Below are 13,718 nucleotides of genomic sequence, written 5' to 3'. Positions count from 1 at the left end.
ATTTCAGTCCTCTCTGCCCCCTATTCCAAATAAGACCTTGGGATGCCAACAAAGAAGGGGGCACAGGTGAGGTTCTAAGGCTCTCATCAGGACTGATTTCTGTGTGGATGTCAACACATGTCAGACACTTGACTGCAACATTCAAGACATTTAAGGCAGTGGGTTCATTTAATGACTAGTTTTCCAAATCAAGGTGTATGGCATGTGCAGACCTGCCACGTAACTGTTATTTTCTGTAGTCATGCCTTGCAAGGGGCTCTTTCTATTTTAACTGGCATGTGGATTACTGGGTTTGGAACACTCAGAGCATGGGGAGACCTGGTTACCCCTGAATACTTACTTCTCTTCTGAAAGCACGGCAGTCTGCAGACCAAAGTGCTGTTGGGAGGACGTGATTGGCAGCTGGCTTCACTATTTTATGAATGAAAGCAGAAAAGAAATTTTACTTTGACAGCTCCCCGCCCCCCACCGTTTTCCAGTCTTCTCAGTGCCAGTCACTCCCACCAGAACTCCGGCCCGACCCATAGAGGACTAAGGCAATGGTGCCAACATGAAAGGGTTCTTTTAAATTATCTTTAAGAGCAATACTTTATAGACTGTCTTATTGTCAAACGAGGAACATGGCACTGCTTAAAAGATCTCACTGGGAAAGGCTGCAAAGGGAGCCCCGGCTCAGGGAGGGGGCCCTTCCTCTCCTTGGCTCTGGGCGATGGGTCCCACATCTAGATGCGTTTCCCCAACCCTCGGCTCAGAAATAGGCTGTGCTTCAAAAGAGAAGACCAAGAGATGGACTCGGGCCACATCAGCGTGGTGGTGGGTTGAGGGCACAGGTTCTCAAGAGAGAACAGTCGGCTTATCAGAAACTCTGAGCTTGACTGCCGTTTGAAATGAACGCCACACCGGTCAGGTGCGCTGGCCCTTTTGTCTTTGTTCCCTTCTGAACTCCCAAGGCTGGTGCCAGGGAAGGAACGCAGTCCACAGTCTGCAACGGGGTGGGACACCTATGTTTCTGACCCTGTCCAAGTCTGCAGCTTAGCAGTGAGCAGATTCTGAGCGTAGGCACAGTGGCAAAGAACAGTGTAACAGCCGCTGGTCAATTCCATTTGGTGGCAGCACGGTAGCAGCAAAGAAAATTCCCAAACAGCTCCACGGGTATCCAGCTTTTGGAAAGGACAGATTTAAAAATCAATCAACAGATTTTTTTTAAACTATCCAAGGGTTTTAGAGTTTCTTAGAACTGTTCTACCAACAACAACCAAACCAAAAACATACAGAAATATGGCAGTAGTGTGAAAGCGGAAGTGACATGATGCCACTTTTCCAGGGGAAACTGTGACCTCAAGACAAATTTGTCACCGTCAGAAACAATAAGAGTAATATAAAAGGATCTATCGTTTCCTAAAGCGTTGAGCCACACGATTGCGGATACATTCCAAACTGGGTCAGAAATGAATGCACACACTGACACCATCACGAAATCTCCTCGCAGGGGCCTGACCCTGCGGCATGCCACAGGCGGTCGGAGCAGCACACCCGCTGGGAGACAGGCTCCTATGACTCACCCCCATCCCTTACCACCCACCTCCCTCCCACCTTCCAGGTTTTAGAAAATTGTCATATTTATCTTCTTAGAGAAGCTAAGACAATAAAAGACTAAAAGATGTCTGGAAATACGTTGTATAGAAAAATTAACTCTCAGCTTAAAATAACATTCAAAAAGGCACTTCATCCTGTAGGAAAGAGATTCTGAGTTGGGTCAGCTCCTCTGAGCTGGGGTAGAAGGGGACAGGCTGTCTGCTGGAGGGGAGGACAGTTGAAAGGAAGTCTGATAGATATCAAGCTTTTTTTTTTTTTTCCCATTTTTTTCCTTTTTGGTATGTTTTAAGAAAAGCAAATCCAGTAAAATGCATGTCCCTTTACGAAATTCGTTAAAAGAGTTCATTTTAAAATAGTTGTTTCTGTTCTTAAAAAATAAACCAGGTAGGTATGGCCACATTCGCCCCGTGGCCTGGAGTATGGCGTGTCCTCACTCTTAGCTCCTGGGGAGCTGAGGCCAGGCAGGTCCCGAGGCTGAGGTTCCAGGGTGCACAGGCGGGAGGCGGGCGGAGGCCGGGGCTACCTACTGCAGAGTCTGTGCAGCATGCTGTACACGTCGTCTTCCTGGCTCAGGCCCTCAAAGAAGGGGATGAGGTCCAGTAGCTCCGTGTCTGTCATGTCATCGAACCAGGACTGCACAGGCACCTGGAAGACAGTGCATGGAAGGGGCAGCAGAACTATATCCAGGCCTGGGGGCCGCTTCTAGCCTGACTGGGTCCCTGTACTTTAACATTTTCTTTGGTAAGGAGGATGGGTACCTGGAAATCATCATCATCGTCACCTTGTTCGTTCTCCTGCCCCGACTAAAATCAATCTAGATCTACCTGGTTCAGGAAGGCAAAATTAAGTGTACCCACTTTGCAGGCATCTGCCTGTTTTGTTTGCCTGCCACAGAAAAGGTGGCCAGGGCGCAGAATATATAACTAGCTTAGCACCTTGCTAATTCCAAAACGCTCTTGCCATTGCATTAAACCAGCTTCTGGTACCTCAGAGCACTTGGAGCCAGAGGACACCAGCCAACACTGACATCAGGGAGCCCACATAGAGGGCATCAGAGGGCTTCCACTTAGGGTCACTGTGCCAGACTGCACGGCAAGGAGAAGTGGACCATTTCCTCCCACGCTTAGCAGAGATCAGGTAAAAGGGGAAGTATAAAATTTCAGGACATTCTGAAGCCATGGGCAAGACAGCATTCTCCCTTAGGTTTAGACAGAGAGGTGGGGAAGGCTGCCAGTGGGTAATAGCCAGGGGTGCAAAGAAGAGATATTAAAAGAAATTTGGGGAAGCCAAAAAAGTTGAAAAGCAGTATTTTTGACCATTTAAAAAATCTAAAGACTGCTCAGAAACATAAAAATTCAGCATGTAATTTAAAAAAGAAACGAGGTAAGGATTAACCAAAAAAATGACTACTCCTGGGGAAGGGGCAGGAATGGGTGAGAGGGCAGAAATGGACACAAGACTTCTCTGAATTTATCTTTGCTGATTGTTTTGATGTTAAACTATGTAAATGTGTTACATAATTGAAATAAAATTAAATCATTAAGAAAAAAAGCAACAAAAGATGAACCTTAGTATATATAAGTTTGTGACATAACCACAGAGGATTATTTCAAGTGATTCTGAAACATAGTGCTCTTTGTAGATTTCTCAAAAAAACAAAACCTCTAAATGCACTCAATTGTTTTATTATTAGTAATAATATTAAAACAATGCAATTCTGAAGCTATTAAATGTATACTATAGAATAAATCAAATCTGTAATGACGTTAGTATCTTTAGGAATCAAGAGTTTCAGCATAAGAGAAGGAGACACAAATACAAAAACAAATTAAATAAAAACCGTTACAACTGAATTGGAAAAACCAATGTGAATTTATGATTTTGTTTTCATTCTAAAAATAAAAGTAAGTGTATTTTAGCTCTGTCCAGTAGAAAGGACTGGAAGCAAAGGACATCCCAGTAACAATGAGAACCCACCCAAACTGCGGTCTCTAGATACCATTTTCATTCTTAGGAATCAGGTTCCATAGAAAAATGGCTGATTCCAGGGCTGGAGCAAGAAATGGACAAGATGAGCTTACAACATCTTGCTGGACCAGAAAGCAGGAAGCTATCAAAGACTATTGTTATCTGAAGGGGAATCCACTGGCCAAAGTATACAAAAGGATAATAGATGGACTTAAGTTATAACATAGAAAAAAATCCATGAGTTCATAATGGTACCTAAAAAAATTCACTGGTTACTTTTGGAGGCTTGCTAGAGCACCAACGCATGACTCTGAAAACTGCAAAATTAATGAAAAAGAACCAAGACTTTACTCTGACTTCCCTATTCAAACATTCAAAATGAATTTTAGGGTAATCAAGTAGTCAATGAGAGCAAGTTCAATTAAAAAAAAAAAGAATTCCAGCCAATAAATGCAGAAAGAATGATAGGATTCAGAAATCACCATTTTGCAATGCCTAATGAAATAGTGGATATAGGTAAGGATCATCAACGACTGCTCACAGTCGTGAGCAGTCGTGAAAGGTCGATTGAAAATTTAAAAATGGATGGATCAGGCTGACAACACCTGAATCCAAAAATCAATTCAAAATCTTTAAAAGTGGGACAACCTGATGTTGTATGCCTCCTGATGTGATACCACAGCGAGTACACAATACCAAAGCAATGTATGGACCTTGTCTGGATTCTGATTCAAACAAGATGATAGGGAAGAGATGAACACAGACTGGATATTAGATAATATTAAGAAACTGTTAGTATTATCAGATGTGATAATGGAATTGGGATTTTTTTTTTTTTTTTTTTGGCCACGCCGCGAGGCTTGTGGGATCTTAGTTTCCGGACCAGGGATTGAACCAGTGCCCCCTGCAATGGAAGCGTGAAGTCCTAACCACTGGACTGCCAGGAAAGTCCCAGGAATTGGGATTATACTAAAAAGAACCCTTATCTGTTAGACACATTACAAAATGCATTATGTTGAATTTGATTAACTCATCAAAAGGAGCATATTTAAATATAATACATTTTGAATGTTTGTTCAAATAATGATTATACACTAATGGAATCTAGTTTGAACTCAGTTTTTGGTTATAAGTGGAGCAACAGAGTTCTGGCCTCAAGGAAAGGACCCTGTTTGGGCTTTTGTTGAGTCTGAGAAACATGGACTTGGGAGAAACATCCTCTCCAGGGCCTGAGCTGAGGCCTGGCATGGTGGCCACCATGGAGGGGTGAGCAATCACCAATGGGGCTGGTCTCTCTTCCCCTGGAAATGAAGGGCAGGCAGCAGGAGGGCGTCTCTCCTGCTCTGAGTCATGATGCACCCAGAGAGTCGGCACTGGGAGCTGCCACACTCCATGGTTTTGGTTTTGGTTTTTTTTTGCGGTACGCGGGCCTCTCACAGTTGTGGCCTCTCCCATTGCGGAGCACAGGCTCCGGACGCACAGGCTCAGTGGCCATGGCTCACGGGCCCAGCCACTCCGCGGCATGCGGGATCTTCCCAGACCGGGGCACGAACCCGTGTCCCCTGCATCGGCAGGTGGACTCTCAACCACTGCGCCACCAGGGAAGCCCTCCATGGAGTTTTATGTAGGAAATGTTCCCGTTGTCTACTTTTTAGACATCATTATGAGGTGGTAAAGCCTGGCAGTCTTATCTGAGGACCTCATTGAAGTGCTATTCATTCTTAATACTTCTGTTGAAGAGGTCACCCAGGCCTTCTAAGTCCACAGGGGTCATGAAGTCCTGGGCAACAGCCAGCTCCAGGAAGCTAATGACAGAACCTTCCCGGTCACAATCCTAAAGATGCTAAGGAGATACAGGCTCATTGAGCCTGCAAGCTCTGCTCTAAGTGCTTTTCACGTACTGCCACCCAATCCTCCAACAATCCTATGAGATCAGCATGCCTATACTCCCCATTTGACAGAGAGGACAACTGAAGCTCAATGGGCATAAATAACTTGGCCAATGTCACGTAATTGCTAAGTGGCAGAGTTGGGATTTCACCAAGGAAAAGGCCAAGAAACCCTGCACAGGGGCTTGAAGGTACAAAAGTGGTTCTGCCTGGCAAGAGAGCTCAGATGGAGCTCTGCGTCCTTTTGCTTTGGGGCTACTTACTGCATTCTCAGGATGGAAGATGTACGAGGCAGGAGAATTGTCCACGATGATCACTTTGCTCAGCTCCCGCCCAAGGCGACTCAGGTCTTTCACATAGTTCCCTCGATGGAAAACACATGATTCTCGGAAGAGCCGGGCCCGGAACACACCCCAGCGGTCCAGCAGGTCAGCCACAGGGTCTGCGTACTGGAAAGCAGGTGTTACAATGAAGCCTGGGCGCCTGGATGAGCCCAGAAGCCCTGACCTCCTGCAGCAAGATCCGTACTACTTTTCTAAAAAGGGATTTAAATAACTGGATGTGTTTCAAGATCCTGGTTATTTCCCTGACACCCTGGATTCTTCCATTTCTCTCACTTCTCATATCCAATCCATCAGAAATTCTTGTCAGTTCCAGCTCCAAAAATATCTTGAATCCACCTGGATCTCTCTGTATTGTCACTGCCTCGTCTGGGCCTCTGTAGTCTCTGGCCTGTGGTGGCTGCGTGAGCCTCTAGAATAGCTTCCCTCTTCCCCTTGGGCCTCCTTTCCACCCCTTCACCCCACAGCTGTCAGAGCGGCCGCTGGAAGACATCTGTCACACCACATCACTCCCTGCACTGTCTTCCCGTCGCATTTGGAACGAGGCCCCCTGGTCCCTGCCGGATCCTGTACGGCTGCAGCCACTTCTCAGCTCCATCTCAAGTCACTTGAGCCACACTGGCTTTGCACATGGTCAGGACCTTTGCACCAGTGTCCCCTCTGCATGGAACACTCTCTCCCCCGCCCTCTGCACGAACTTCTCCTTCTGTCTCCTCATTTTTCAGATCTTGGCTTCCCTTATCATCTACCCAGCCCTTCCTTTCTGCCTACTCTCTGGCCTCACAGCCATTGCCCCCACAGAGCTCACCACCTGGGACCACCTGACGTTCCTGTCACCTGTCAGGGACCAGGCCTTGCCTGTCATGTTCCCCATGACATCCCTAGCACTTGTGGGTGCCTACCTCATAGTAGGGCTCAGTAAATACTAGTTCCGTCAGTGAACGAAAGAGCGGACTTGGTATCTGTCTTGTGTGCACGGGGCCACACTGCCCCCTAGAGGTGCTCTGGGCAGCTGGGCCAGCCCAGCCCCCGACTGTCACTGGATGGTGCTCAGACAGCACTTCCATTTACTTGGAGCCCAGGAGTTTTAAGGGAGGGAGTTCGAGCCCCGCTCAGAGTTGGGGTTCATCCAGCTTGGCCCTATTCCATGGCCTGGGGGAATTCCCCCCAAAGCAGGCTGAACTGGATAAAGAAATAGAGGGGTTATCCCTGAGGGAAAATCTTCATCCAGACTGAGTGGCCTGGGCTGAAGGCAAAAGAGTGGCAGCTCCCAGCCCGATGTTAGGTCAGGCCTCAGCACCAAGACCCAAGTGAGGGGCACAGCCAGTTTCCCTAGGGGCCCAGAGGCTCTGCCAGGGAGGTAGGAAGCACCCGAGGCTGGTGGTCTTGGGAAGGCCAGCCCAAGTGCAGAGCCAAGGCAGGCACGGCTGCAGGATGCAGGGCTACGAGCAGCATCCTGGTTCCATGGGCGAGTCCTCCTCTCTCCAGAGACATCCTGATGGAGCAGAGTCCAGGAGGAGGCTGGATTTCCTGCCAACCAAGTGGGGTGAGCTCAGGGCTCTGCAGTTTTCTGCTGGTGAGGGTAGCCAAGTGCCATGTGGGTTGTTTTCAAGGGGCTGACTCTAGCTAATTTCTTCATAATCATTAACGGTGGCGGTGGCATACATCTTTCAAGGGAATGTCTGAGTCTGGGGCTCCAGGCCTTGGAGATGAAGGAGGGGAATATAAGCTTCATGTGGGCAGGGACTGCCTCTTGTTCTCTGTGGTATGCCTAGTGCCTAGTACAGTGGCTGACACACACAGTACATGCTTGCTGGGTGAGTGAATGAAGGAAGGACACTAAGATGGGGAAGCAGACACCGAAGGGCTCTGACAGTCAGCAGAGGGTTGCTTAGGTCCCCGGGCGGCAGGCCAGGAGGTCCTCTGCACCAACAGTGTTGGCTGGGGCTGAGCCCAGAGCCAAGCACTGGGGAGCGGCCACCTGTCAGCAGAGCTTGTGCACCAGGGAGGAGAGAAGCTGGACGGCTAGACTTGAGGGCTGATTCGGCAGAGCCAGCCTTGGGGTAGCAGCAAGAGAAGGGCTGGAGAGACAGATGGAGGGGCAGGTGGGAGCCGTCCAGGGAGAGCGACTGAACAAGGATGTTTAAGCAAGTGCTGGGGATGATGCCAAGAAAGAGTGCTTTCAATTTCGCCAAAGAAAAAACAGCTCTCAATCCACCAGCATTGTGCAATCTTCCTGTTTGTTATTTCTCTGGTTATCACTTCGGGCTCCTCGGCAGCCCAGAGCACTGTCAGAAAAGCCATCGGCACCGCAGCACGATTAGCCTTGGTACCCACCAGGGAAGATTATGCTTTTCCTGAGGCCACGTTCTCTTTACAGTATGCAGAGGTCAGCCCGGGGCTTTGGATCCCCTCACTACCGGCCTGGTGATGAGCTTGGCAGAATGTGAGCAAGTGGGGTTCTCTCTCCCCTCGGCCATGACAGAGAGATGGCCCAAACCAGCAATGCCCAACCTGGCAAAGCAGCGTGTGTGGGAACTCGGGGTCAGAGTCCTCGACATGCAGAGAAGGGAGCCGCGCAGAGACAGAACATGGGGGAGGAAGCTGCCTGTGGGTCCTTGGAGCAGGTCTGCAGACAGGCAGATAGCTAGCTAACTTGGGCCCCACAGAGCTCATCTTTGGGGCCGTTCAGGGTCCCTGAGGTGCCCACGGAGACGCTGGCAGTGCCATCAACAAATGGATGGCATTGGCCCCATCAGGGTCAGGGTTTGAGACATGGTCATGGCAAGGATCTCTTCCTAGGAGCAGGGCCTGCCCTGTCTGCCCTCCACACCACGCACGTACCTCCGCTCCCCTGTGAAGGGACAGACTAAACCACACTGGGGGCCCTGTGAGCCTGCCAGTTCCCTCCAACAGTAGGAGAGGGCCAAGAAACCACTCTCCTTGGTCAGAGCCAGTGTAGATGCTGGGTCAGAGATTCATACCAAACCACAGGACCAGAACATGTGTGAATTATTTTATCATCATGAATAATTATGATAATAAAGAACGAACACCAGTAGCGGTTACCATGTGACGGCGCCCAGCACGGCACATGGGACCCGGCAGGTGCTCCACGGACACTTGCTGAATAGGAGTGGGGCCCTGTGCTAAGCTCTTTACGGGCATTATCTCATTTGACCCACCCCATGAGGTAGATGGAATCATCCCCATCTTACAGAAGAAACTGAGGCGAAAGAAGTGAAGCAACTGGCCTGAGGTCCCAGGGCTCATGAGGGCAGTCACAACTCTCATTTGGCCCCAGCAGGTGGATGAATCTTTGACCCTTATCTCTCCCTGAAACCCGTGTGAGCTAACCCAAGGGCAAAGAGGCCTGAGCCTGTAGCCAGTCAACAGATGAGATACGTACGCCCTTTCTTGGTTACACTGGACGCATGTGTGGTTCCCTGGTCTGTGGATAAGTAGCTTCAGCGGCCGCAGGGAGCAACTTCATGGAGCATTTGTTCCCAGTGCTGTCGCTATGGTAACCCAGAAGCCTCTCAGGCTGGTGCTGTGCACATGGCCTGCATCCACCCCACCTGGGGTGGGAACCTGTCACCATGGAGACAGCTTCCCCCACCTTAACAAAGGGCTGCTTGACAGGGGCAGGGGTGGAGGGGCTGGGCACTCAGGGCTGGGGGCAGGACCCACCTTGGCCAAGCTGGCAGTAAAGAGCACACACTCAAACAGCTGCCCCATCCTCTGGAGGAACTCGTCCACATGTGGCCGCTTCAGCACATACACCTGCAACGGCAGGGACAGCACGCCGGTCAGTCACAGCAGCCGCTGGGAAAGGCCTGGGGCCCGGACACCCTGCATAGGAAGAATTCCTAACCAGGTTCCTGCCTCCTGCCCCTTGGTTTAATGTGGTACGTATGAAGGGCTGTGCAGTCAGATATGGCGCTTCAGGCCAGACACACCTCAGACCGGGCTCCAGGTCTGAGTTCGGAGCAGACGCCCCTCCCAAGGGGGAAAGGGAAGCTGACCATGGTATTGAAGGTCCTGGGGATTTTCAGAAGCAGTGAGTAGAAGGGTTGTGCCGCATTTGTGTGACACAATTCCTTCATTTCACGTGCGTTTCGCGGCACATGCTCTCAGTCAGGCCCTTTGTGGACACAGGCTGTGGTCTGGGGTAGTCCTTTCGGGAGGTCAGGGCCTGGCCCCCTGTCCGGCAGGCCTGGGATTGCTCCAGCTGCTACCTACTCTGATTGGAACCCCTCCCTTGCTAAGAAGGCCTGGGGTGGAGGCACAGGCCCAGCAAAGCTGAAGGAAGGGCCTTCCTTGTCGGCTTGGGAAACCATCTACCTGACCCCACAAAGGTAACTCTGCTTGGGTCTGCTCCAGAAACAGATGCTTCAGGGGACTTGAAGCCAGCCTACCCCAGGCCCCGGAAACCAGCCATCAGGAGGAGCCGCCAAGCAGAGGGGGGCAAAGAGCAGCCTTTCCTAGAGTGGCTGGGCTCTGCTCCTGACTGGGGAACCTGAACAAATGTGAGGAAACATGGGAGCAGGGAGAGAAGGCAGAGCTGGCAAGAGAAGATAGAGGAGGTGGGAGGAGGGAAGAACTAATTAAAACTTGAATAAATTCCATCTGAAATTAGCCATTTCCCTAAAATAATTCAAACTTGTTAAAATTCAATTCAATTCATATTCGCTCAGTCCCAGCTCTGGGCTCAGCCTGAAGCAGTTACAAAGGTGAGTGAGACACAGGCCTTGCCCTTGAAGAGCTCACAGTCTAGAGCAGACATACAGAAAAATATATCAAAATAAACATGTGTAATGAAAGCTGTAGTAGAGGGATAAATTGAGGACGATTAACTCCCCTCTCAAGGGGAGGGAATCATAAAAGGGAACATGTGGCCTGGACCTTGAAGGATGAATAGGAGTTCACCAGGCTGATAAGGATGAGAAGTGAGCTTCCAGACAGAGGAAACAGTATGAGCCTGAGACCTGGCCTGAAAACACTTGGGGTGTTAGAGAATGGCCAGAGCCCTGCATGACCAGCCCTTCAGAGGCAGCAATAAAAGAGGGGGAAATGGGGGTAGAAAAGGCTGAAGATGAAATGTGAAAAGCAGGCCAGGGCGAGTAATGCATGGGGCCATAAACGAAGCAGGCTGGATACCTAACAGGACAAGTAGCAGAGGGGAACGGGGCTCTGCCCCACACGGAGGATGTGCTGCTGGTAAAGGAGTTTACACAGAGCCAGGACTTGGTGGGAAACATGGCTGACTGAAAGGGTGTGTGGAGTGAGGGGCCAGAGGAGCAGGGTGGCCTGGGTGTGGGTTGAGGGCTGGACCTGTGGCTGTAGTAGCTCCAGGCCCCACTTTTGCCCACGAGGCTGCTTGGTGCCAGGAACGGATCCGGCCTGCGGTCCTCAGTCTCCCTGGGAATATTGCTTGGAAAGGAAGCTTTGCTACACGCGAAGGGCAGGAGACTGGTTTGGGAACTCTGGTGTTGGTGCCTCTGGCAGAGAGGAGGGTCCTGGGCCCGGAGGCCAGCGTCCAGGCCCGCGTCCGCGTGCAAGTAACCAAGAATAGGCCCCTTGGGACCTGCACAGCCTATCCTGGATTACTTGAACGAGGCCACGGCCTTCGCCAGGGCCTTGGTCCTCCTCTGGGCACCTGTGGCTTCATTCCCTCAGGAGAGAGAGTTTCTGACCCCAGCTCTGGGGTGTCTACCACCAAGTGAATCACAGCACAGTCTGGAGGGCTGGGGCAGCTGGGCGGCTCCTTCGAGAATGGGCTGGCCATAGCAGGTCAGGTCCTGAGGGCCACGCTCACGGTCACGAGGAACAAAGGATTAATTTCTCTCCTAATTCCTGCCATGCCAGTGGGCAGCCTCTCCTTTGTCTCATTATCTTGTAACACGAGCCAAGATAATAAATGCAGAAGCCTTAACTGCTTCTCAGATGCTAAGTTAATTCTGTTGACACTTCTGCAAATGTTAAATGCCCAAGTGCCTGCTCCCTGATGGCTTTTAAAAGTGTGAAGTGTGGAGACACCAGGGACAGAGCTGCCTTTCCCAGGGACTGGACGGATTCCTGGCAGGACCTCCTGGCAGGGGAGGAGAGGGACTCGAGTATCACCAAAAGAGCCCTGGGTTAGGAACAGGAGACTGGAGCTCTCATTTTAATTCTTCCTCCTGTATGACCTTGAACCAATCCTCTCCCTGGCTAAGCCTCAGTTTCCCCATGTGTGCTATGAGGTGGCTGGATCAGCCGATTCCCCCAGCTCTGACACCCTGCACTCAAGGGCCAAAGAGACTACCGACATCATTAAGGAAAGACATCCTGTTACGGCTCAAGCACCAAGGGAGAGTTTTCCTCCTGGGATATAAACACACCAGGCCAGAGACCCTCCCTTTAGATCTTGGGGTTGACAAGGAAGATGACTGGATCATCCCTGCGGAAAACCTACAATGTCTTCCTACAATGTTTCCAATATTTCATAAATGAAACTATTTCCAGAGGAGCTTCATGAAGAAAAAAGGAAAATAAGGGGAAAAAAAATCAGAACAAAGATGTATGCCAGCTGACTAGGGCATCTTTAGTCAAAGCTGCCTGCTGATCCAAAATACGCACACCCTTCCTCCTTTCCTTTTTGGGTTGGATTTTGCTAAATATTCACTGGAGAACACGATGCAGGAGTGACAAGGTAAGTCTGGACTGGCTGGCCTTGGAAGCGGACAACTTTTCCCGAGAACCTACCATAAGCGGGTGACTTGTGACATTCTCCTGTTGTCTGCTAGGAGAGTAGTTGAAGCAATTACACAGGGAAGTTAATTAGACTATCAAGCTAGGCCAGTGGGGGATACGGAAACTTCTAACAGTCTGCATCAAATCAAAGAACTATTTGAACTTGCAACCACATCTAATATTTACAAATAGGTTAGTTTCCCTTATAAACTAAGTATAAAATTCATCTGAGTGAAAAAAAAAAACAGAACATCATTGCATTTTTAATAAAATCTACTTCCTTTTGATTTAGGAATAAAAAGACTATGAAATGGGAATTTAGAAATACAGTTCACAGGAAACATAATTACTAAAAAATGCTAACTGAAACTCAGATTTAGCTTTGATTTCTTACCTGATGTATAGTTCCATCGATTTCAACGGGAACAATAAAATCAGCATTACTAATAGGCTAGAGAAAAAAGAAACTATAATTAGTATGTCTGAAAGAACAAAATAAAATTGGAAACTTCAGCACCAAAAAAGCTTGCCTGGACCAATGTTTTTATTGTTGGAAAAAACAATTCAGGAGGATGTTGAAGCATGCCATGGCTCCTCAAAATAAGCACAAGAAGAAAAGCACATTATTTTCTGTTCTGAACATTGTTACATTTTCAGCATCTTGGTGCAACTTTTTTATCACCTCCCTGCAAAGAGTGCAAAGAGTGGTGCACCTGGCTTGGGAACGGGGCTTGTCAAACTCCCCGCTCTTGCCTAGAGCCCTCCCAGCATGGCAGGAACCACTGCTGGCCACCAGGGGGAGGAGGTGAGAGCCTGACGATCCCCGAGGACAGTTCTACTCAGGGGAAAAGAATTTGTCTTGGACCCACAAGTGCAGACTGCCCTGTGACGGGCTGCTTGACAGATGTTCAACACATGGACCCCAAGTGGGGCCATCGGATATGTGGGGTGAAGTCAGAGGCCACAGCCATGACCTTGGGCGGGCTCTTTCCCCTCTGGACCCCGGATTCTCCTGTCTTCCACAACTAGAGCAAGGGATCTGATGAGTGCCCTTACCTCCATCCAGCATGCATCAGTGATTTCAGGCCTTGCCTGGCACCATCTCCTACTGTGGGAGGTGGGGAGAGCCAGCCCACCCCAGACTGTTCTGCTCTGTGTAACACAATACGTAGCACACTCACAAACCTCTGCA

The 13,718-nt window shown here is 49.6% G+C and overlaps 1 protein-coding gene across 4 annotated transcripts in view; it reads right to left on the bottom strand.

Annotated features, from left to right (window-relative positions):
* Positions 1-1,014: 1,014 nt before the first annotated feature.
* CTDSPL (CTD small phosphatase like) overlaps positions 1,015-13,718 on the bottom strand; it is a 121,724-nt gene continuing 109,020 nt past the window's right edge. For 2 of the 4 annotated variants that reach the window (XM_029244180.1, XM_029244182.1), the window contains 5 exons: positions 12,921-12,977; positions 9,485-9,577; positions 5,717-5,902; positions 2,124-2,241; positions 1,015-1,160 (listed from right to left, as the gene is read on the bottom strand). In XM_029244180.1, coding sequence (XP_029100013.1) covers positions 1,033-1,160; positions 2,124-2,241; positions 5,717-5,902; positions 9,485-9,577; positions 12,921-12,977 — 582 coding nt within the window. In that variant the 3' untranslated portion in view covers positions 1,015-1,032. Of the gene's footprint in view, positions 1,161-1,941; positions 2,242-5,716; positions 5,903-9,484; positions 9,578-12,920; positions 12,978-13,718 lie in introns of those variants that run through there. The other 2 variants (XM_029244183.1, XM_029244184.1) reach the window with 1 other exon arrangement.

Source organism: Monodon monoceros, unplaced genomic scaffold (genome assembly GCF_005190385.1).
Source record: "Monodon monoceros isolate NGI ecotype Baffin Bay Population unplaced genomic scaffold, NGI_Narwhal_1 Super_Scaffold_3, whole genome shotgun sequence".
NCBI classification, from domain to species: Eukaryota; Metazoa; Chordata; class Mammalia; order Artiodactyla; family Monodontidae; genus Monodon; species Monodon monoceros.
Note: the sequence above shows the minus strand (reverse complement) of the source record. Positions and strands in the feature narration are given on the sequence as shown.